At 47.9% G+C, this 23,808-nt stretch overlaps 1 protein-coding gene across 7 annotated transcripts in view; it reads right to left on the bottom strand.

Moving 5' to 3' along the window:
• The window catches only part of SAFB (scaffold attachment factor B), a 47,109-nt gene that overhangs the window by 3,681 nt on the left and 19,620 nt on the right, over positions 1-23,808 (bottom strand). For 2 of the 7 annotated variants that reach the window (XM_055251373.2, XM_055251371.2), the window contains exons 3-17: positions 23,661-23,725; positions 23,373-23,579; positions 19,564-19,626; positions 16,976-17,003; positions 15,526-16,036; positions 15,051-15,100; positions 13,961-14,055; positions 11,476-11,625; positions 11,315-11,397; positions 10,536-10,675; positions 10,281-10,369; positions 7,451-7,557; positions 3,008-3,298; positions 640-777; positions 360-402 (exon numbers count right to left, since the gene is read on the bottom strand). In XM_055251373.2, the coding sequence (XP_055107348.1) occupies positions 360-402; positions 640-777; positions 3,008-3,298; positions 7,451-7,557; positions 10,281-10,369; positions 10,536-10,675; positions 11,315-11,397; positions 11,476-11,625; positions 13,961-14,055; positions 15,051-15,100; positions 15,526-16,036; positions 16,976-17,003; positions 19,564-19,626; positions 23,373-23,579; positions 23,661-23,725 (2,060 nt within the window). The remainder of the gene's footprint in view (positions 1-359; positions 403-639; positions 778-3,007; positions 3,299-7,450; positions 7,558-10,280; positions 10,370-10,535; positions 10,676-11,314; positions 11,398-11,475; positions 11,626-13,960; positions 14,056-15,050; positions 15,101-15,525; positions 16,037-16,975; positions 17,004-19,563; positions 19,627-23,372; positions 23,580-23,660; positions 23,726-23,808) is intronic. The other 5 variants (XM_055251374.2, XM_055251372.2, XM_055251375.2 and 2 more) reach the window with 3 other exon arrangements.

The raw sequence follows: 23,808 nt of genomic DNA, 5'->3' as shown, positions 1-23,808 counted from the left end.
AGCCTCCCCAGATGCACCTGTCTGAGTCAGCTGTGCGGCTCACTAGACACTTCCCAGCAGAGCCAGGTCACACTCCAAGGTTCCCTGACACTGTTGCATGTGTGTGGTGAGTGTGGCACACAGAACCCCGGGGTCAAGGCTAAAAACAGCTTCAGAGTAACCGTTCGGACTCACAGCCAAGACTAACCTCAAATAATCCCCAATTTCCATCCCACAAGCCTAGACTTTTCTAGTGCTATACTTTTCTCTTTCCTCATTTTGCCTCTTGCTCGAGGAAAGGGCAGGAAGAAGGCACGCTGAAGGGAAAAGAACCCATTCTACGGGAAATTCTGTGGCTACCACTGTAGCTTCAGACTTACCTGTCCTTCTCGTTCTCCCATCATTGACCTTGAACCTTCTCTCCTGAAAAGGCAATGTAAATCAAATCGTAAAGGGAAGAAGAGGCTTGTTCACAAAGAGAGGACCATCAGGCCCCCAATGAAAAGCACAATTTCCCCAACTGAAGGCAGGAGACCTGCGGGTCTGACTCAGCATACACCTGATGAATGGAGTGGGTTCAGAGAGCCCAGGAGTCCTTGTTCTCAGTCAGAATGAGCCAGGAAAAAGAAAACCCACACGCCCAGCAGGGGCCCAACTGACCTGTCCACCGAGTGGTCGGGGTAGCGGCCGCGGTCCCTGTGGTCAAAGTCGTGGAAACGGTCCTGGCGGTTAAAGTCAGAATGGTAGCGCTCATCCAGGGCGGCCCGCTTGGCTTCCGGCCAATAGGCATCATCTCGCCTGTGAGGTGACGTGAGACAGAGATAGAGGGATCCCCCACCCCAAATGTATCTATCACCTTTGTGGGAGCTGGTCCCTAGCACTTCACAGAACCAGGATGACTTTCACCAAGAGTGTTCTCTGCTATAGGAGGCAAGATCTGATTTGACGCGTGACTGCACAGCTGTTTTGTTTTGTCCCAAGCACCCACCTCCCCTGATGCAAAGCGGCCTCGGTTTTCCAAAGAGGAAACCATTAGTTAAGCAGTCAGTCCTATGGGCTGCCTGCAGATGGCTTCTGAAGCCCTACACAGCCACCTCCGCTCAGGAAGGCCACATGAGCCTCCACCCCGAGGGGCTCTGTCAAGTGCATCTGCCATCTCTCTCGCCTCAAGGCTGACCTCCTGCCCTGCCAGCAGCACCGGCCATGTACTGCTGCAACACACAGATGACCATAATGAACTCTCATCAGAAGGATTTCATATCAAGCAAGGCATAATAGATCCTAGAACAGTTTACAAGGCTCTTTATAGAAGTTGCATTGTATATGACCTGGGCTCCTCTTCAACCCATGCAATAGAAAGAACAAACAGCAATTTTTGCCAGGTTGCAGTGCACGTGTAAAGCCTGACACAGTCACTGCTGGAATTAGGCACCTGACTCCTCACAGCAGCCATACTCAGCATTTTGTGTTCATACCTCCTCTTCAGTATGTTTGAGAAATTAAAATTAATCTTACTGCCGGGCACGGTGGCTCATGCCTGTAATCCCAGCACTTTGGGATGCCAAGGTGGGTGGATCACCTGAGGTCAGGAGTATGACAGCCTGGCCAACATGGTGAAACCCGGATTAGCCCGGTGTGGTGGCACATGCCTGTAATCCTAGCTACTTGGCAGGCTGAGGCAGGAGAATTGCTTGAACCCAGGAGGCGGAAGTTGCAGTGAACTGAGATCACGCCATTGCACTCCAGCCTGGGCAACAAAAGCAAAACTCCATCTCAAAAAAAAATTTTTTTAAATTCTTTTATTTCCAGAATAAGCAAAAACAACAAAAACAAATTACAATGGATTAAAAAAGCCAGGATAAGGCCGGGCGCGGTGGCTTACATCTGTAATCCCAGCACTTTGGGAGTCTGAGGTGGGTGGATCACCTGAGGTCAGGAGTTCGAGATCAGCCTGACCAACATGGCAAAACCCCATCTCTACCAAAAAAACAAAAATTAGCCAGGTGTGGTGGTGGGTGCCTGTAATCCCAACTACTAGGGAGGCTGAGGCAGGAGAATCGCTTGAACCCAGGAGGTGGAGGTTACAGTGAGCTGTGATTGCGCCATTGCACTCCAGCCTGGGTGACACAGACTCTCTCAAAAAAAAAAACAAAAACAAAAACAAAAAAAAACACAAAAAAACCAAAAAAACACGAAAGGGCCTTAAAGGAGGTACAACTGGGCACTTGTGACGCTCTACATCCCTGAGCTTCCCTCCTCAGGAGGTCTGTGCCACCCTTAAACCTGATTAGTTAACCAGCACTACTTTATCCAGCCTCCTGTCTCTAATTTTTTTTTTTTTTGAGACGGAGTCTCAACTCTACTGCCCAGGCTGGAGTGCAGTGGCACGATATTGGCTCACTGCAACCTCTGCCTCCTGGGTACAAGTGATTTTCCCGTCTCAACCTCCTGAGTAGCTGGGATTACAGGTGCCTGTCACCACGACCAATTTTTTGTATTTTAGTAGAGACGGGGCTCTGCCATGTTGGCCAGGCTGGTCTTCAACTCCTGAGCTAAGGCAATCCGCCCACCTTGGCCTCCCAAAATGTTAGGATTACAGGTGTGAACTAGGGCGCCCAGCCTATGCTTCCTTTGAATGAAAGATCTGAAGCTGGCCGGTCGCAGTGGCTCACACCTATAATCCCAGCACTTTGGGAGGTCGAGGCAGGTGGAACACGAGGTCAGAAGATCGAGACCATCCTGGCTAACACAGTGAAACCCCGTCTCTACTGAAAATACAAAAAAATTAGTCGGGAGTGGTGGCGAGCACCTGTAGTCCCAGCTACTCTGGAGGCTGAGGGAGGAGAATGGCATGAACCCAGGAAGCAGAGCTTGCAGTGAGCCAAGATCGGGCCACTGCACTCCAGCCTGGGCAACAGAGCGAGACTCCGTCTCAAAAAAAAAAAAAAAAATCTCAAGCTAATTCGACTGTGAGGTCCCTAACAGGATTCTGAACGCCACATGCTAACGGCCGCGTGGATCTGCTTACCGGTCCAGGTCGTAGGGCCGCCGCACCGCGGGCCGCCGCTCCTGCTCGTAGCGCAGTTCCTGCTGGCGCCGCAGCTCCTCGCGCTCACGGTGGATGCGCTCCTGCTCGCGCCTGCGCTCGTGCTCCACGTGCATGCGTTCGCGCTCCAGCCGCTCCCGCTCCATGCGCTCCCGCTCCAGCCGCTGGCGCTGGAAGGCCAGCCTCTCTCGGGCAATCTCCAGCCGCTCACGCTCCTCGCGCTCCCACTGCGCCTGCATGCGTTGTTCGCGTTCACTGCGTTCACGCACCCTGCTGCACAACAGTAGCGCTGCAGAAGGGGACGTAGACATCCCCAGCCAGGTCCCAGGGCTGACTTTAAGTAAGACGCTGGGTCGCACAGACTCCAAGGCTGTGCGTCCACTACGTGGTCTGCAGAACCGTACACTCCAGCGGAGAGAAGGCTTCTGGGGCCCACGGGAGGAGCCCAGGAAGCTCTCAGGAGTGAGGCCCAGGCTCTGTGTGTGATCAGAACTGGGCCTCCTTTCTCCAACATTTCCTGGAGCTTGACAAGTGATTTCAGGAAACAGCCAGTCAAAAATAAGCAACAGGCCAGGCGCGGTGGCTCACACCGGTAATGCCAGCACTTTGGGAGGCTGAGGTGGGTGGATCATGAGGTCAAGAGATCGAGACCAGCCTGGCCAACATGGTGAAACTCTGTCTCTACTAAAAATACAAAAATTAGCTGGGCGTGGTGGCACGCACGCACCTGTAGTCCCAGCTACTCTGGAGGCTGAGGCAGGAAAATCAGTCGAGCCCGTGAGGCAGAGGTTGCAGTGAGCCACTGCACTCCAGGCCGGCAACGGGGAAAAAAACAAACAAAAAAAGCAACAGAGTATATGCTTCATAGTGAGTGAGTGTGAATTGGAACCTTCACTCCCTAGACCACAGGATGAAATGAGTCTTTGTGAGGTGGGGCTAGCAGGCCTCCCAAGCGTGAGGACATTAGCAGCTGTATCTTTTGGATGCAGATGACATTTTAGTGCATTTCTCCAGTCTTTGTACATAAAACAGAACAGACAGGAGCCAGACTGTCTCTCTCTCTCTTTTTTTTTTTAAGGTAGAGATGGTTGCCCAGGCTGTTCTCGAACTCCTGAGCTCAAAACAATCCGCCCACCTCCACCCACAAAGTGCTGGGATTACAGGCATGAGCCACTGTGCCCAGGCTCAGATTTTCTTCTTTTGATCCTTTACCTACACAGTTATAGATATACAGCCTGGGCAATATAGTGAGACCCCGTCTCCACAAAAAATATTATTAGCCAGGAGTGGTAGCTACCTGGGAGGCAGAGGTGGGAGGATCAATCACTTGAAACCAGGAGGTAGGGGCTGCAGTGAACTATGATTGCACCACTTAACTCCAGCCTGGGTGAAAGAGTGAGACCCTGTCTCCAAAAAAAAAAAAAGGTACGTGCAGGGAGCTACTTAAAAAAAAAGCACCTCAGTGCAGTATACCAACTATTGATACAGCATTTTCATTGTATTAGAAGTTATCTAGAAGTGATTTAAAGTGTACAGGAGGATGTACATGGGTTATATGCAGAAATACCACACGGTTTTATATCAGAAACTTGATCCTCTGCAAATTTTGTATCTACAAGGGTACTGAGGCCAATCGTCTCTAGGACAACTGTGTGTTTCTGTCCCAGCAAAAATGTATAATCTTGCCTCAGAGTGTTCTGGACCCAAATGACTGCAACTTCCTTAGTTCACCCAACATGTCTTGGATCCTCCCACGTCTGCCTCTCTGGATCTCAGCACTTTCTGGAGGAGCCCCTAGTATGAAAGGGGTGCGGTTTACGGCAACTTTTCAGTTGTGACCAAATGCTCACAACCTGACAGGACACCCAAGCCCACACTTCCTTGTTCGTACGTTCCTCTAGGCCAGATATGCAGAGGGGCCTAGGGTCTGGAACATTCTAGTGTTTAGCATAGCAGGCTCCTGTGGGGGCCCCCTAGGCTGCCCGTGTTCATTACTCCGCCAGCAGAAATGCCACCTGCCAACGCCTGCATTCACAGGACTATGGGAGACTTTATGTTTTTTGTTTTTTTCTTTTTAAAGGAATAGGCCAGGCGCAGTGGCTCATGCCTGTAATCCCAGCACTTTGGGAGGCCGAGGCAGGCGGATCACGAGGTCAGGAGATCGAGACCATCCTGGCTAACATGGTGAAACCCTGTCTCTAATAAAAATGCAAAAAATTAGTCAGGCGTGGTGGCAGGCGCCTGTAGTCCCAGCTACTAGGGAGGCTGAGGCAGGAGAATGGCGTCAACTCGGGAGGCGGAGCTTGCAGTGAGCCGAGATCGTGCCACTGCACTCCAGCCTGGGTGACAGAGCAAGACTCCGTCTCAAAAAAAAAAAAAAAAAAAAAAAAAGGAATAAAAGGGTGATTACCTTATAGGCAGAGCAGTGCCCTCTCCCCCTCCTTTTAAACTAATCGTCCGTATTTTTTATTTGAGACGGCGTTTTGCTCTTGTTGCCCAGGCTGCAGTGCAATGGTGGGATCTTGGCTCACTGCAACCTTTACCTCCTGGGTTCAAACGATTCTCCTGCCTCAGCCTCCCAAGTATACGGGATTACAGACATGCACTACCATACCCAGCTAATTTTTTTTTTTTTTTTTGAGACAGTCTTGCTCTGTCATGAAGGCTGGAGTGCAGGGGTGCGGTCTTGGCTCACTGCAACCTCCACCTCCTGGGTTCAAGTGATTCTCCTGCCTCAGCCTCCCAAGTAGCTGGGATTACAGGCACACACCACCATACCCAGCTAATTTTTGTATTTTTAGTAGAGATAGGGTTTCGCCATGTTGGCCAGGCTGGTCTTGAACTCCTGACCTTGTGATCCGCCCACCTTGGCCTCCCAAAGTGCTGGGATTACAGGTGTGAGCCACCGCGCCCGCTCCCCCCCTTTTCTTTTTTGAGATGGAGTCTTGCTCTGTTGCCCAGGCAGGAGTGCAGTGGCGCGATCTCGGCTCACTGCAAGCTCCACCTCCTGGGTTCATGCCATTCTCCTGCCTCAGCCTCCCCAGTAGCTGGGACTACAGGCACCCGCCACCATGCCCAGTTAATTTTTTGTATTTTTAGTAGAGATGGGATTTCACCGTGTTAGCCAGGATGGTCTCGATCTCCTGACCTTGTGATCCGCCTGTCTCAGCTTCCCAAAGTGCTGGGATTACAGGCTTGAGCCACCGCGCCTGGCCTACACGCCCAGCTAATTTTGTATTTTTAGTAGAGACTGCGTTTCACTATGTTGATCAGGCTGGTCTCGAACTCCTGACCTCAGGTGATCCGCCAGCCTCGGCCTCCCAAGTGTTGGGATGTGAGACACTGCGCCCAGGGGGTCCTTACTTTTAAAACTTAAGTTAACAAAGTATTTCTTCATAGAAAAGATAAATTAGCTGTAATTTGCCAATAACGTTTGTATTTAGTTCTTTCTTGACTTATTTAAGATGAGGCCCTGTCAGTCCTGGAGCAGTGGCTCATGCCTGTAATCTCAGCATTTTGGGAGGCCCAGGCAGGCAGATCACTTGAGGTCAGGAGTTCGAAACCAGCCTGGCCAACATGGCCAAACCCTATCTCTACTAAAAATGCAAAAATTAGCCAGGTGTGGTGGCTTGCGCCTGTAGTCCCAGCTACTCAGGAGGCTGAGGCAGGAGAACTGCTTGAACAGGGGAGGTGGAGGCTGCGGTGAGCTGAGATCATGCCACTGCACTCCACCCTGGGTGACACAGAGACTCCATCTCAAAAAAAAGGAAGCCCTCTCAGTGCCCTCGCTGGGTCTACCTCACTGTCTCTTTTCCCGCTTTCAAGTCTTCTGGAGCAAATCTGGTATTTTTTGTTGACGAGCACTACTGACGCTGGAAGGCATTCCATCTCCCTGCCTTTGTTACCTTCTACAATCTTTGGGAAGAGACTTATTTGAAAAGAGCTGTAGGTAGGCCGGGCACAGTGGCTCAGGTCTATAATCCCGGCACTTTGGGAGGCCAAGGCGTGTGGATCACCTGAGGTCAGGAGTTTCAGACCAGCCTAGCCAACATGGTGAAACCCCGTCTCTACTAAAAATACAAAAATTAGCCAGGTGTGGTGGCACATGCCTATAGTCCCAGCTACTCAGGAGGCTGAGGCTGGAGAATTGCTTGGGGGCAGAGGGTGCAGTGAGCCGAGGTCACGCCATTGCACTCCAGCCCGGGCGCGACACAGCAAGACTCTGTCTCCAAAAAAAAAAAAAAAGAAAAGAAAAGAGCCGTAGGATGAAAGTTAAAACATAACAAGTCTATGAACTGAAAGCTGAAGGAGCAAAAAGGTTGACAGTTCTATCCCACCCCAGGGAACTCTGCAAACGTCCTTCCAGGACACAGTCATGACCACATTCTAGGAAAAACACCAAACCGTTCCTGGATCCCTACTCACCTATGGGACTCTGAGTCTCTCGACTTCCGAGGCTCCTTGACCTTATCAAAGGACACGACGGACCGCTTCTCCCTGCTGGCTGATTTGCGATCCTGGCTTTTGGAAGCCTAGTTCACCAAAGAACATTAAAAAGTTAAAGCAGAGGCTGGGCACGGAGGCTTATGCCTGTAATCCAAGCACTTTCAAAGTTCAAGGCGGATGGATCACTTGAGATTGGGAATTTGAGAATAGCCTGGCTAACATGGTGAAACCCTGACTCTACTAAAAATATAAAAATTGCCAGGTGCGGTGGCTCATGCCTGTAATCCCAACACTTTGGGAGGCTGAGATGGGCAGATCCCGAGGTCAGGAGATTGAAACCATCCTGACTGACACGGTGAAATCCCATCTCTACTGAAAATACAAAAAAATTGGCCAGGCGTAGTGGTGGGAGCCTGTAGTCCCAGCTACTTGGGAGGCTGAGGCAGGAGAATGGTGTGAACCCAGGAGGCGGAGCTTGCAGTGAGCCGAGATTGCACCACTCGACTCCAACCTGAGCGACTGAGACTCCGTCTCAAAAAATAAATAAAAACAAACAAACAAATAAATAAAAAATAAAAATTAGCTGGGCATGGTGGCCCATGCTTATAATCTCAGCTACTTTGGAGGCTGAGGTGGGAGGATCCCTTGAACCTGGGAGGCGGAGGTTGCAGTGAACCGAGGACGCGCCACTACACTCCAGTCTGGGCAACACAGCGATACTCTGACTTAAAAAAAAAAAAAAAAAAATTGCTGGCACAGTGGCTCACGCCTATAATCCTACCACTTTGGGAGGCCGGGGCGGGTGGATCACTTGAAGTCGGGAGTTTGAGACCAGCCTGACCAACATGGTGAAATCCTGTCTCTACTAAAAGTACAAAAATTAGCCGGGCATAGTGGCGGGTGCCTGTAATCCCAGCTACTCAAGAGCGTGAGGCAGGAGAATCACTTAAAAACCCCTGGCAGGTGGAGGGTGCAGTGAGATTGTGCCACTGTATTCCAGCCTGGGTCACAGAGTGAGACTGTCTAAAAAAAAAAAATAAATAAAATAAAAAATGAAAAAAGTTAAAGGAGGTGTGATAGGGGAACAGCAAGAATCAGGTATATTTATCCATGCCTAACCATCAGATGTGGAAGTCCTACATGAAGAATAACTTTCAGTGAAAAACAGATAATGAGCTGTTTAATCCAAACAAGGCTTACATTTTGCTTATCATAATTGAAAGACACAGAATTTCATCAACATTTAATGCTAAAATATGATCTAACAGTACTTTTAATAGAGAAAAAATGGAAATGAGTATTGCCCCCAAAAACTTCATATAAGATCAACATACCACTTTATGTCTTTTGCTTCAAAAATAAGTTTCTTAATTTTCCTTTTTCCTTCACAATTAAACACACAATGAGTTCCCAAATGAAGCACTTCTGGTACACTTGACAAGTACCTTATTTGTGCCGACGACATTTTTAAGAGACCTACTCATTTTTATCCCTAGAACCCACACTTTCCTTTTTCCACTTTCCAAAGGTGTTTTATAGAACAAGGGTAAAAGGCTATGACATATTATAATACTGGCACAGAGACTGAAAGCTCCTAAGCAATCTGCTCCATTCACCAAGTGAAAGGGTTCCTCCTCTGTGCAGCTGAGGGTTGACCGGGCAGGTCCAAGGTCCCTCTCCTTCCTTAAGCAGGGGCTGCTGGCAAGATTGGTCCTTGGCTGGCAACTGGGAAGTTGGCTCTGAGAGTGTCCCCAGTTGACAGTTAACCAGTAAGGGTGGCTTGGTGTGCACAGACCATGCAAATAATAGGTGTTTTTTTTTTTTTTTGAGATGGGGTCTCGCTCTCTCTCCCAGGCTAGAGTGAAGTGGAATGAACGTGGCTAACTGCAGCCTTGACCTCCTGGGTTTAAGTGGCATTCTCCCACCTCAGCCTTCTGAGTGGCTGGGACCACAGATGCATACCACCAAGCCTGCCTAATTTTTAAATTTCTTGTGAAGATAAGGTCTTACTATGTTGCCCAAAGTGGTCTCCAACTCCTGGGCTCAAGTATCCTCCCAGCTCAGCCTACCAATGCTGAGATTACAGGCATGAGCAACCATGCCCAGCTCACACTGCAGCCCAGCAAGAAGAGTACAGGAACGGGTCAAGGTGGAGAGCAGGCTAGAGGGAGGCTGGCGAGACGGGCCAAGTCACCATGGCATGCTCCACACATCATGGGGAGTGCTGACACTTTCAGGGTAGACAGGGAATGTGGACTGCCACACACCAACTCAGGGAAAAGCCAACACTCCCATATGTAAATTTTAAAGTTAGCTTTAGAAAATAAGTTAACAGTTATCAGAGCAAAAGTAAGGACAAAGGAAAGCTTTCTGCATTTCTTAAAATAATTTGAGGCCGGGCGCAGTGGCTCATGCCTATAATCCCAGCACTTTTGGGAGGCCGAGGCGGGCGGATCACCTGAGGTGAGGAGTTCGAGGCCAGCCTGGCCAACATGGTGAAACCTTGTTTCTACTAAAAAGATAATAGCGTGCGCCTGTAATCCCAGCTACTCGGGAGGCTGAGGCAGGAGAATCGCTTGAGCCTGGGAGGCGGAGGTTGGAGTGAGCCAAGATTGCACCACTGCACTCTAGTCTGGGCAACAGAGTGAGACCCTGTCTCAAAAAAAAATAGTTTGAGATTTCTACATTTTTGAAACGGCAGACAAAAGCTTTTTTCAAATGAAGCTTAGTAATTCCCTAAGATGCACACAGAAATAAATACAAACTGAAAAGAAGAGCAAAATACCCTAGTTAGAAAATTAATACTCACTCTCTCTTTGGACCCGGATGTTTTTACACTAATCACAGGCACCCCTTTGGATTTATCCATTACTACAGTCCGCTCCGTCCCTCGACTTCCTACAGAAAGGCGGGGAAAGTGTAAGTGGAAAACCATGAATACCCAGATGAGAAAAACCCTCTGCAACATGAATCTAGTTTCCGTTGCCAGCTAATCACAGCAAACTAATAAACCCGATCAGGCACAGAAACAAGACAGAATCTCCTGGGCTCATCAGCTGCCTACCTGACTTTGTGGCTCGAGATCGCTCTGAGGGGCCAGGTTTCTGATCATCTTGGTCCTTACTCTTTTCTCCACTTCCGTCGTCACCCTTCTTAGCATCGTCTTTTCTGTCACATTTATCGTCCCTCTTAAGGTTTGCAGATCTATAAAAAAACAGACGTGTTGGCTCGGCGTCGTGGCTCATGCCTGTATTCCCAGCACTTTGGGGGGATGAGGCGGGTGGATCACATGAGACCAGGAGTTCGAGACCAGCCTGTCCAACATGGCGAAACCCCGTGTACTAAAACCACAAATGGGCGTGGCTATAATCCCAGCAAATCGGGAGGCTGAGGCATGAGAATTGGTTGAGCCAGGGAGGTGGAGGTTCAATGAGCGGAGATCTTGCCACTACACACCAGCCTGGGCAACAGAGTGAGATTCTGTTTAAAACACCCTGCCCCGGCCAGGCACGGTGGCTCACGCCTGTAATCCCAGCACTCTGGGAGGCCGAGGGGGGCGGATCACAAGGTCAGGGGCTCAAGACCAGCCTGGCCAATATGGTGAAACCCCATCTATACTGAAAATACAAAAATTAGCCGGTGTGGTGGTGCACACCTTAGTCCCAGATACTCAGGAGGCTGAGGCAGGAGAATTGCTTGAACCCGGGAGGTGGAGGTTGCAGTGAGCCAAGATCACACCACTGCACTCCAGTCTGGGCGACAGAGCGAGACTCCATCTCAAAAACAAAACAACAACAACAAAAAACACCCTGCCCCTTTAATTTAGCCAGGGAGGAGGGGTACCTGTCACTGTTGCTCGACTTCTCCTTTTTCCCGTCACTATCTCTTTTGTCAGAGGTTTTCTTTCCCACAGGTTCATTTTTGGCCTGAAAAAGAGAATCAAGTACAAGTATTACCTCACTTCCTAATGTGGACTATATCCTGGGAAGAAAACGACCACTCACTTTCTCCACGGAGATCATCTTTCCGTGGAGCTCCGTCTTGTGCAGGTGGTTAATGCATTTTGTGGCCTCTTCTGCTGTGGACATTGTGACAAAACCGTAACAGCGAGCTCCAGGACTCCGGGCATTTGTCACAACCTTGGCGCCCACCACCTCAAAGGAAAGCAGGCAAATATGACTCAGACATGAAGCCCACTGAGCGGGGGGGCATGGGGATATGAACACCCCACAGGGAAGTCTGCTCATCAGGGGTCTGACAAGTGTTACACTGGGGAGGACAATGCTACTAATGCTTCTGTTTCACTGTTGTTCCTCCAAGGACCTCTGGCCAGTTCTAATCCGTCATCTAGTTCCTCGAGGGCGCCAGGAGGGCAGTGTAGGGGAACAGACGAAAGGGAAATCAAACAGGGTTCTGCCAGTGTTCCTTTAATATGGTCTAAAACTTGTGAAGAAATGATTCCAGGCCAGGCGCGGTAGTTCACGCTTGTAATCCCAGCACTTTGGGAGTCTGAGGCGGGCGGATCACAAGGTCAGGAGATCAAGACCACGCTGAAACCCCGTCTCTACTAAAAATACAAAAAATTAGCCGGGCGTGGTGGCGGGCGCCTGTAGTCCCAGTTACCAGAGAGGCTAAGGCAGGAGAATGGCGTGAACCCGGGAGGCGGAGCTTGCAGTGAGCCGAGATTGTGCCACTGCACTCCGGCCTGGGCGACAGAGCGAGACTCTGTCTCAAAAAAAAAAAAAAAAAAGAAATGATTCCAAATATACAGTCATGCTACGTAGGTGGTAAATTATGAAGTGATGTAATGTGGGCAAAAAAAAAAAAAAAAGAAAAGAAAAGGAAAAAAAAGACTTCGGCACAGACTGATGCAAGGAAAGGTCTGTGAGCCACCCTCTGGAACTCAGATCCGCCCTATCATTGACTGTAACAAAACTCAGTGACGTGTTTCAGTTACTGTAGATGCATCCTTCCCAGTCTACTTGGTTCTCTCAACTCCAGCAGGCTGCAGTTAGGGTCGCCCTTTGATGGCAGAAGACACCATGGCTCAGGAAAAGCCCCGCAGCAGCCAGTCGCCGAGGCTGGTAATCATGCTCATCATGCCACATGGAATCCTAGTCCCAGAGAACATTTTCAGAGAGGCCCGGTCCTCTACTTAACCCACATCAGGCCTGCTGCGCTCAAGACACTACAGTCTCCAGGGCAACACTTCCCCACTGAGCACACCCACCCGCTGGGGGACGCCGTGGAGTCAGGAAAGGGGGTCTAGTACGGGAGACTTGGCGCAGGTGTTGCCAGCCACACACCTTGTATCACTGAGGCCCAAGAAGCCTTTAGTTATGTCCGTAATAATGACATATTTCGTTTTATCTTTTTTTTTGAGATGGAGTCTTGCTCTGTCCCAGACTGGAGTGCAGTGGCATGGTCTCGGGGCACTGCAACCTCCACCTCCTGGGTTCAAGTTGTTATCCTGCCTCAGCATCCCAAGTAGCTGGGATTACAGGTATGCGCCACCACGCCCGGCTAATTTTTGTACTTTTAGCAGAGACGGTTTCATCATACTGGCCAAGCTGGTCGAACTCCTGACCTCATGATCCACCCACCTCGGCCTCCCAAAGTGCTGGAATTACAGGCGTGAGCCACCACGCCCAGCCTGTTTTATCCTCTTTTAAGTTCTTCAAAGTCAGTATCAGGGAAAACACTTGGTTTTCTATATTGCAATGTGTTGAACCTTCACTGAGTACCACAAACGATTGGATTCCTTCCTCTGGTGGTCCCCGAAACTGACTCTGAGAGAGACAAGGAGCCCTGGGTACAGGAGGCTGTTTGGGAGGCAAGTCTGGGAAACACCAGGGAGGAGGGGAGTGAGAAAGCACAGGGAGGAGGGCCAGGCGGCTACGCTGGGCACTGCAGGTAGGGGACTGGTGCCATCAGCCCCACCTTCATGGGCTCAGGAAAGGCAGGTGTTGCCAACAAGAGGCAGCTAGAACTGCCCCTAGTGGTGAACTGAGGCAGCAACTTTGAGAGCCCCCAGCTGCTGAGGTGAGGTTCAATGGACACAAGACACCCGTGGTCAGGACCCCATCATCAGACCCCAGGGTCCCTGTTCTGAGTTCTGAGTTCCAGCATCACGAACGCTGTTCTAAGAACACTGCTGCCTCCCAGACATGCTGACCAGCACCCCCACCGGCCAACCCTGGCAGCCCAGCCTGAGTGCGACGTCCTGAGGACACAGAAATGGATCCACGAGCCATCACAGGGAAGGGGGCAAGCTTGCAGAGAAGGGGGGAAATACAGCGGTGATGTGGGCTCTGGAAGCTTCCACACCACTCTCACCTCTACCTGTGGAGGGGCAGACCCTCCCCAGCCATTAGCAAGTGTAAGCTCCTGGTATCTCTCAAAGAACTCAATGAGGGGAGACGACCTGCATGTAAAGGTCACACAATGCTGGTTTCAAAGTATCTTCTCCAGAAAAGCTCTGGCACTTACCTTCCCATATTTGCTGAAAAGATTCTTCAAATCTGTAGCTCTGGTTGTAGAAGAGAGTCCACTAACCCAGAAATTTCTACCACAACTGCTGCGACCTATTTCAAAAGAAAATTCTAGTAAAAACCCAAATACCCACAAGATCTCGAGTCTTAGAGACAACCTTTCCAAACCAGACATGGTTCCCACTTTTCCTGAGGCAGTGGCAGCATTAAAAGCCAAATGGGGCCTGACCACCGTCCTCACCAAGACCCTCCAGTGCAACACCAGGCCCAGCAGCACTACCATAGGGCCCATCACAATACTGAGTGGGGCTGTTGGGACCATATGAGCTTTCCTAAGAAAGTTAGCAATCATGGGCCGGGTGTAGTGGCTCACGCCTGTAATCCCAGCACTTTGGGAGGCCGAGGTGGTCGAATCACGAGGTCAAGAGTTCGAGACCAGCCTGGCCAACATGGTGAAACCCCGTGTCTACTAAAAATACAAAAAATCAGCTGGGTGTGGTGGCGGGCACCTATAATCGCAGCTACTCGGGAGGCTGAGGCGGGAGAATCTCTTTAACCCGGGAGTCGGAGGTTGCAGTGAGCTGAGATTGCGCCACTGCACTCCAGCCTGGGCAACAGAACAAGACTCTGTCTCAAAAAAAGTTAGCAATCGCTTAATTACAGGAGGAAGTGCAGTGTGCAGCAGCCACGTAGCAAAACAGCCAATCTTGGTGTCAACAATGCACCGTTTCTCTTTCCACCTATAGCTCTGTATCTATCCCATGTTTTTACTCCTTTAGAACACTGATTAAGAAGGAATTTGGTAGGGTAAAATTATTTCTCAGTTAATGCATTTAATGAAGGGTTACAGGATGAATGTGCTCCCAACACAAGGATCTGCACCAAATCAGCCTATTAACTCTTAGGACCTGGTATGCTTCCTACAACTCAGAACCTGCAGAGGTAACAGCAGAGAAGGAGAAAGACTGCACAAAAGTCTCAGGAGTCTCCTGGGTAAGGAGCATAGCACGCGATGAACCAGAATCAAATACCCGCCACTGTCCAGGCCATACATGCTCCAAGGGACTGGTATCGCCGAGGTGACCTACCCTTTTCCTCTTTGGAAAGCCTTTTTGTATCCGAGTCATCTTCGGGAGAACTAGAGACAAAAGATAATGTCACTCCACAAGGAAGAAGCATGGAGGAAACAAACTCAAAACCATAAAATTCGTGCTGAGGTTGCATACCTACCCGAAATTTAGTTCTGAAAAAATGATACCCCGACAAACTTGTATTGAAAATCTGACCTAACCATAAGATTTCACACCCACAGGAGTTAATTAATTCTGCTGGGCTAAAGGTAATTAGGAAGAATTAAAGAACACAACCATGGTAGGTTGAGAAAAGAAAAAAGATTATGTAATCAGTGTAAAATACACAAAGAGAAACGAAACATTCTTTAGAAGCAAAACTACAATTTCGTCAGTCTGGCTGGCCAATTGCAGAAAAAAACAGCTTATGTGTGTCATTAAATGACCCATGAAAAGGAGATAGCGTCTGGTCTAAAACTGAGAAAAAACAAACCTCATTTTCTGATCAGCGCCCTCACTGGTTGAGGACTCTTTAGGAGCCGGAGGGACTTCATTACAAGCGTCAAAATCAAACTTCCTCCCGTCTTCTTTGCTATCTCTGGCTTCTGGGCTTGGGGCTTCCGTGGGTGCTTCCGCGAGCTCCTCGCTAGAGGCCTCCGCGAGCTCGGAGGCCGCACTACTCTGCTCAACTGCCGGCTCTAGCCCTACAGGCTCACAGTCCGTCCTCTCGCCATCGCCTGGCTGCTCCGCGGGCTCCCTTTTCACTACCGCTAACAGGCTGTCTGCCTTGCTCGACTGAGCGTGTGCTGTTGACTCGCTGGCCAAATCTAAATCACCCTCTTCCGGATGGGCGCTGTCAAATAGGTCCTCTTCCTCCGCAAGCTTTCTGTCTGGCCCCACGCTACTTGTGTCCTGTGCAAATGGCTGCTCCAGCTCGGAACTTTCTTCTTTTACTGGCTCAGATTTACAAGTTTCCCCCAAAATGTCGAGTATTTTCTCATTTTCTACGGATTTAACAGGAATAGAATGGCACAAGGTTTAATTACCAGGGAAATAAAGCAATCACAAATGTGGAACTGGCACGGCTGCCACACTAACACGAAGAGAACTGCTAGCTACACAGAGATTGGAAAACCCGCGGGTACACAAAGTTATACTGGTTACACTACCTGCGCTGCGACCGCCTCTAGGTAAGCCTCTACGCTACACGGAAGAGAAAAGCATCCCAGAGATTTAACCCCCAAAACCTTCTGGCTGATTCTTGACAGTCTTCATTCTGTCGTCGTTTAGATATGACTCTTCCAAATTTAGCTTCCAAAGTCCAAGTTGCTTAACTGAATGTATCACCATTCACTGAACAGCTCAATTTCCAAATTTCTTTGAATTTCTTTTAACAGAACAGTCCAACATGAAAACCAGAATCTCTTCCATCCGTGCTCTGAGATATTTGCAGTCCAGAAAGTGAACAGTGTTTGGAATTCTCATGAAGACACTCTTTCCTCTTCTGGAATCCAGTTATGTCTCAAATTTATGTTTTAAAATGTATCTGCCTACCACTACCTGAGCTGCCTCAATTAAAAACCACAAAATTAAGCTACTGCCCAATATCACAAGATCTGTTTTGTGGGTGCAGAGGTATTAGCTCTCAAGAGAGGCATCCAGAACTCTATGTATGATTCAATGCTGTTGATATTCAAAAAGGCATGAGATACTTTCATCTCACCAATACATTTTGTAAAATGAGAAGTGAGCCACTTTCACAGATCTGGTGATATGGCTGGGTTTCCAATCTCTATGATCCTGGTAGGTTTTGGATTGTAAACCTTTAGAACAATGTATACTATAGTAAGGTAACTTTTAAAAATCAAAGAATTCAAATTAGAGAAGGTGGAAAACTAGAATGGTTCCAAACCCCCGCTGGTAAGTTTTTCATTTAACAGTACCTGGCTCCAGGGATGGCTCTTCAATTTCCTGCAAGAAAAAACGTAAATAAGACTGTGCCAGATGAATGACACCTACAGTTTATTCAAATGAAAACCCAGAATAACTAAAGAGGGAATTTTAAAAAATCCAGGGAGGGAAACTCACAAACGCAAGAGGTGGAGAACCTGCTTGTTCTAGGAATGGCTCCATAATACTGGCATCCACTTCACTCAGCCCACCCTCCATTCAGTCTCCCCTGCAGGGGCCTGGGACTGGTCTCACTTCATGGTGAGGCACTCATCATAAGCATGCCTGACCCTCTAGATTGAACTCTCAAATTCAAGGAGAGTAGTGTTTTCATTTTTCTACTGTTAGCATCTAGAGGAATGCATGGCACATTAACAGTCATTTTTTCACTCAATGAAGCTACTTCTTTCTGATATTCAAAAGACTGAGGCAATATGGGCCCAGGTGGTATGACTCCTGCTCTTACTTGCCATGGGTGGTGCCAGCATGAATACCTTTGTAAATACCCTCCCTCCTTCATCTCCTCTTCCAATCAATGTCCCCACCAGGCCAGCTCTGGAAGTCATTCAGACTCTTCCCAGGAAGCCCTGTCCACTCAGGCTGGTGCTATCCTTGCCTATTGTGGCATCTGGTTCTATTATCCCCATCCCATCTGTCTGCATCTTGTGTCCACAGTAAGCTCATGTCCCTCTGTGGCCTTCAGCCTTCAGCCAATGGATCCCTATGCCACCTCCCTCCCTGACAGGCCCAGCCCTCCCCTGCCCCGTCCAGCCAAGTCATCCACATCCCTCAGTATCCAGCTCAGTTGCATCTCCTTTCAGGAAAGCTTTCTCTATTTCCCTCTAACCCAATTCCAGCTGTGCCACACTAAGCAAGGGAGCTTTTCCCACATGATGTGATCCCCCAGCCATTATGTTTCCTGTGCACACAAGGTACACTCCTCTGGAATTCCAGTCAACTGATGGGCACTGACTAGGTTCCAGGCACAAATGTAAGCACCTTACATACACACAGACTCGTCATCGGTCGCAGAGGTCAGTCCTAATGGTAGCACTCTTCTTTTTACAGAGTAACAGACTGTGACCAGACAGACTGAGTAACTTGCCCAAGGACACACAGCAGGTGGGAAGCAGAGACAGGCTCTGAGCAAAGGCCGTATGAGTGTGAGTCTGCACTGTTAACCATCAGGCCAGGCCCCACGAGCATGGGGACCACCCTTCCTTCTCATTCATCTATGTAATGCTGGTAGTTAATGCCACACCTGACACATCACAGGGGCTTCACATATACCCAATAAGTAGGTGTGACTGAATTATAACTTCCCCTGGGAACTGCCCTGCCATTCCAGGATGCTCTATGAAACTGTACACTTTCCTCGTGGTTTCACTTATTTTTAATCAGTTTTTTCCCCATGTACCCTACCCCATGCTGGGAATTCAGACCATATGACTGAAGCAAATCATCAATGTTGGCAGAATAATTCTTCCTCATTTTCTCTAAAGAGAAGCAAATACATTCCTATTTGTTTAGGAGAGACTGTAGGTTTCCCATTTTAACATGGGAGACTGTGACCAAGAAAGACCCGGGGGAAAGTGACAAGATCTGGCTCCTCTTTTCCTTTCTGAGTCGGGAATGGCTATGTCAATTCGCAGATGGAGAGACGGCAGCTCTAAAAGCGAACTGGGTTTCACTACGTTTTCTTGAGATTTGCGCCCTCCTCAAGGCTGGAGCTCTGGCTTTCCAGTATCTCCCTTGCCTGGCAGAAGCAATTGGAGATCTTTTCCGAAAGGGGATTTCTAATACAATAGCATAGAAGACATTTAAAAAGAAGACGGGGGAAAAAAAAAAAAAGGCCGGGAAAAAGCTGACTCGATCTTCATTTCTCCACAAAAAGTTCTCCTAAAAATTAGACAGCTACCTAGGTAACTGTGTTCTAACAATTTATACCTACGTAGGCTGGGAAAAAAAAAAGGAAACTCAAGACCCACAAATAATAAAAATCATACCTGGAAATTCTCATCTGTTCTCATCTAAGATTTAATATTTACAGAGATGCTAATGAAACAGGTAGGATGATACAGTCATTAAAAGAAATCTGGGCAATTTCAGAAAAAAAACTTCCCAAAGACAAGACCAGAACCCCTGAGACCCCACCTTCCCCAGCAGGGCTCTGTCAACCTTCAATCCCCATCTGGGCCCTATTCATCTTTCCCAGGCAGCCATGCCCTCTTGCTGTGTCATCAAATCATCTTTCTGCAGAGGATGCCACCCAGAGTAGATGAGACAGGCTGCCTTCCCCCACCAAGCAATGAAATTAAGAATGCCACAAAACATGTCTCTAATGACTGCTGGTAAGCCACAGCGCTTGGAGGCCACTCGTCGAAGCCTAGAGTTAAGTCCCTGGCAATGCGTACATTATATTTGGAGGAAAGCAGAAAGCAAACACCCGCTAACGATCCTGACAAAGGAAAAACCCTTGTGGTGATTATTAGCTGGAACTGGCGTATGGTGTCTGAAATGGTTTCCAGAAATTGTGGTCTGACCTTTCATTCTAAAAGTACTGAGATATACAACAGTTTACCTGTAATATAGTGAAGTCAGATGATGAAGTATCTAAATTGTTTATAGTTTCTTTGTCCTCTATCTGCAAAATAAATGGAGAAAATACAGTTCATCACACCAACAATAACGTAACATAATGGTACATCTGTACAATGAAAAGTGAACAGTTATGAAAATAATTTACAACAAAATTTTAAACCCAGGGCAGAAATCCAAACACTATTATAGTATAATTGCAGCTAAACTGAAAAAGTGTATGTAAACGTCCACCTGCACATAGACTAGGAAATCTACTAATATGGTATCTGTGTAGGTTTTAAGATGCAAACCAAAGAAAAAAAGTCTAAGTCAAGCAGAAAAGAGATGAAAATGAGTGCACAGACTCCAAGTGGATCTGAGCACAGGGTGAGGGCTGTTCTTCCAGGAGCAATGGCTAGAGTCCTGCTGAAGTGGAGCCTTCAGCCACCGCTGCTCGCCCAGCCTGGATGCTGATGATGTGGGACCTGCTGCCCCTGGGGTAGGTACCTCCTTCAACGGAACAGCATCTCCCAGCATGAGGGTGGGAACAGGCGCTCGAGACTGGCAATATCCTATGCCCTACTTGCAGGGGAAGAATAGCTTTTATTCTAAGAAGTAGGCTCTGCCCAATAAGGCAAAAGATTCCCCAAACAAAGAGCGTTGAGATAATTTGTGACTGAAACCAATTTTGACCATCTGCTCTAAAGCCCTGAAGTTTGAGATATACTTAGGGGGAGACTTTTTCAGATATTTTATAACCAGCATGTATTTTTATCACTATTTCACTAGGAAAGACACGCACATGATCAAAAGACTCAAAAGGTACAAAAGCCCATTCACTGAAAACCACTCTCCACTACTCCTTTCTTCCTGCCATGCAGCTGTCATCACTTATGCTACACACATGTTTAAGCGCCAAAGGCCATCTCCCCTTCGACATCTGCATGAGGGGCAGCACATCATTCTGAACCCTCCCCAAGCGTCACTTCTCTTTTGGAGATCGTTTGAGTTCACACAGATGTGCTTAGTTCATTTTGATGGTTACGCAGCAGTAAGAACTGTATTCATGGTGGTACACTTCATAATAACTCTGTGGTGCTTTCTAGATGCTAGGCATTGCACTAGGCCAGGGAAACACTTTGTTGGAGCTGCATAGTAAATTCTTCACGAATTGCAGAACAGATGAGTCAGCACTCCTCTCTAACACTAAAGCACGAAAGCAGCCATAGACAACAGTATCAATAGGTGTGGTTGTGTTCTTAGAAAACTTCATTTACACAATGAGACCCTGTCTTGAATAAAAGCAAAACAAAGCAAAAACAAACGAACAAAAAAAACCCCAAAACAAAAACAAAACAAAAAACCCCAGGTGACAGCCAACTTGACGACTTCTGCTTTAAGTGTATGGTAAACATCCATCCATTGAATCTTCCGAAAACCTCTTGCAAGTGAGGAGCAGAGGTTAAGGAGTTTGTCCAGGGACACACAGAAATTGATCCATCTCCAGAATCTACCTCTGAACTCTTTTTTTTTTTTTTTTTTTTTTTGAGAGTCTCACTCTGCCGCCCAGGCTGGAGTGCAGTGGCACAATCCTGGCTCACTGCAACCTCTGCCTCCCTGGTTCAAGTGATTCTCCTGCCTCAGCCTCCTGAGTAGTTGGGATTACAGGAGTGAGCCACCGTGCCAAGCCAAGCCACCGCACCTGGCCTCAACTCTTAAAACTATACTGCTTCCAGGCATTTAGGATGTTTCCAGCTTTTGTTACAGAATGTATTACTTTCTACTTAGGAGGGAAAAAAAAAACAGCCTTAAGAAGATGCAGCCATTCAGGAAGGGTCAGTAACTCCTGCTGCTGTGCAAGTGTTTCTGCTACTCCTTTTTAGAAGGTGATGAATGGGACTCACCAAAAATTGCACACTCTATTTGTATCAGAATAACTCTCAGCCACTTCTCAGACTCAAATCCTCCATTCAAATATGACAATCTGCTACCTCTAAGGATACCTGGAATCAGTTCCAAGAGGAAATGCAAAAGCATTCTGAAGAAATGCAGAAGTGGATTGACTGGCATACAACAAGGCTTCTGTCCACCAAGATTGCTTGAGAAGCGCTCACTGCAGAAGACCTGAGGACCAGGACAAGAACAGGGCCCCCCACAAGCCAACACAGAAAGGGCCCCACAGAGATGCCCCACAGCTTCTCATATGCATCACTTTTTCTGTCTGACAAACATTAATCATCAGATAAATGAAATTAATATCAAATTAATGGCACCAAGACAACATCGTACGTAAGTTAAGTACATGGCCTCTGGAATTAGCCTGATCTTAGTTCTTATTCTGTTATGAGCTGTGTGTCATCTGGAGATATTTTTTAGTTCTTGCCTTCCCAATTTCCTGAACTGAAAATGAGGAAAACAGCATCTCATGTTGCTATTAAAAGAATTAAAGGGCACAGGCTGGGCACAGTGGCTCACACCTATAATCTCAGCACTTTGGGATCTGAGGCAGGCGGATCACCTGAGGCCAAGAGTTCAAAACCAGCCTGGCCAACATGGTGAAAACCGTCTCTACTAAAGATACAAGAAAATTAGTCGGGCTTGGTGGTGGGCGCCTATAATCCCAGCTACTCACTTGGGAGGCTGAGGGAGGAGAATCACTTGAACCCAGAGGGCAGAGGTTGCAGTGGGCAGAGATCGCGCCACAGTACTCCAGCCTGGGCAACAACAGCAAAACTCTGTCTCAAAAAAAAAAAAAAAAAAAAAAAGAAAGAAAGAAAGAAAGAAAGAAAGGGCGTAATACCAATGCCTGGTAGGTAGTATTCAGGAAATACTACCCACTATAATCTTACTATCCATTTGATATGTTTCTAACAGGAAAAGTTTAGGTTTAAAAACAATATCCAGGCCGGGCGCGGTGGCTCACGCTTGTAATCCCAGCACTTTGGGAGGCCGAGGCGGGCGGATCACGAGGTCAGGAGATCGAGACCACAGTGAAACCCCGTCTCTACTAAAAATACAAAAAATTAGCCGGGCGTGGTGGCGGGCGCCTGTAGTCCCAGCTACTCGGAGAGGCTGAGGCAGGAGAATGGCGTGAACCCGGGAGGCGGAGCTTGCAGTGAGCCGAGATTGCGCCACTGCACTCCAGCCTGGGCGACAGAGCAAGACTCCGTCTCAAAAAAAAAAAAAAAAAAAAAAAAAAAAAAAAAAAAAAAAAAAAACCAATATCCAGGTTAATATTTGAGGTTAACTCTTAAGATAGGTATCAATTGGCTGTGTTTTTTTTTTTTTTTTTTTTTTTTTAAAAACAAGAGATAGGGTTCTGTCAGACTCTGCCACCCAGGCTGCAGTTCAATTGCACAATCATAGCTTAGTACAGCCTTGAACTCCTGGGCTGCTCCTTCTGCCTCAGCTTTCTGAGTCACCGGATTACAGGAGTGCATCAAGGCCCCAGCTCAACAATTGCTTCTTACCAGGAAAACACCAGCTTCTAACCTCTTCCTAGTCCAATGCTTTCAAGGTACCTAGGCCGTAACACCACAGATCAAGTCCTGCAACAGGAAAGGTCTGAATGGTTGTCCTCAAAATGTCTCATACTGTATGCCACAAATGGATGGCAAGTACGTGTGAATGTTAGAAGACATCACTTTTCAACAAAACAAATTGGTTCAGAATCATCTGAACCAATTGACCCTTATTTTACTGAACTGGCATTACAGAACAACTTACTTCCCAATATGAAACTGATCACCTATTTTAATTGTGGAACTGATACATTCAGGGCACATTCTAGAGACATTGCCGGTTACCTACAGCATGTTCCTGAAGCTGCTCCGGAAGCTCTTTCATTTCCCCCTCGACTAGCTCTCTACTATCCGACAGGGACTCCTGGAGGTTATCAGCATCATCGTCTTCGACACAATCTGCAACGCTTCCATTATCAATTTCTGCTTCATCCAACACACTGATATCCATGATGTCGATGTCCTGCAAGTTCTCCAGACTGGTCTCAACATCCTCCTGTGACACAACCAGACCGAACCATCATGTGACGGCCACTGGTCCATCCACCACGCTACTCACTCGCAAGGCTGCACATACCTGTCCATCCCCAGAGTTTTCCTCCAGCCCGTTATCTTCCACACCCTCTTCTTCTGGTTTGCGCCCTGAAGACAGAATCATTTACAGCATGAGATCAGATGATACGCACTTTACAGAAGCAACAATGCCCTGAGCACTACAGAAGTGG

The sequence above is a fragment of the Symphalangus syndactylus genome, chromosome 17 (assembly GCF_028878055.3).
Source record: "Symphalangus syndactylus isolate Jambi chromosome 17, NHGRI_mSymSyn1-v2.1_pri, whole genome shotgun sequence".
In the NCBI taxonomy this organism is placed as follows: domain Eukaryota; kingdom Metazoa; phylum Chordata; class Mammalia; order Primates; family Hylobatidae; genus Symphalangus; species Symphalangus syndactylus.
This window is presented reverse-complemented; position numbering and strand designations above follow the sequence as displayed.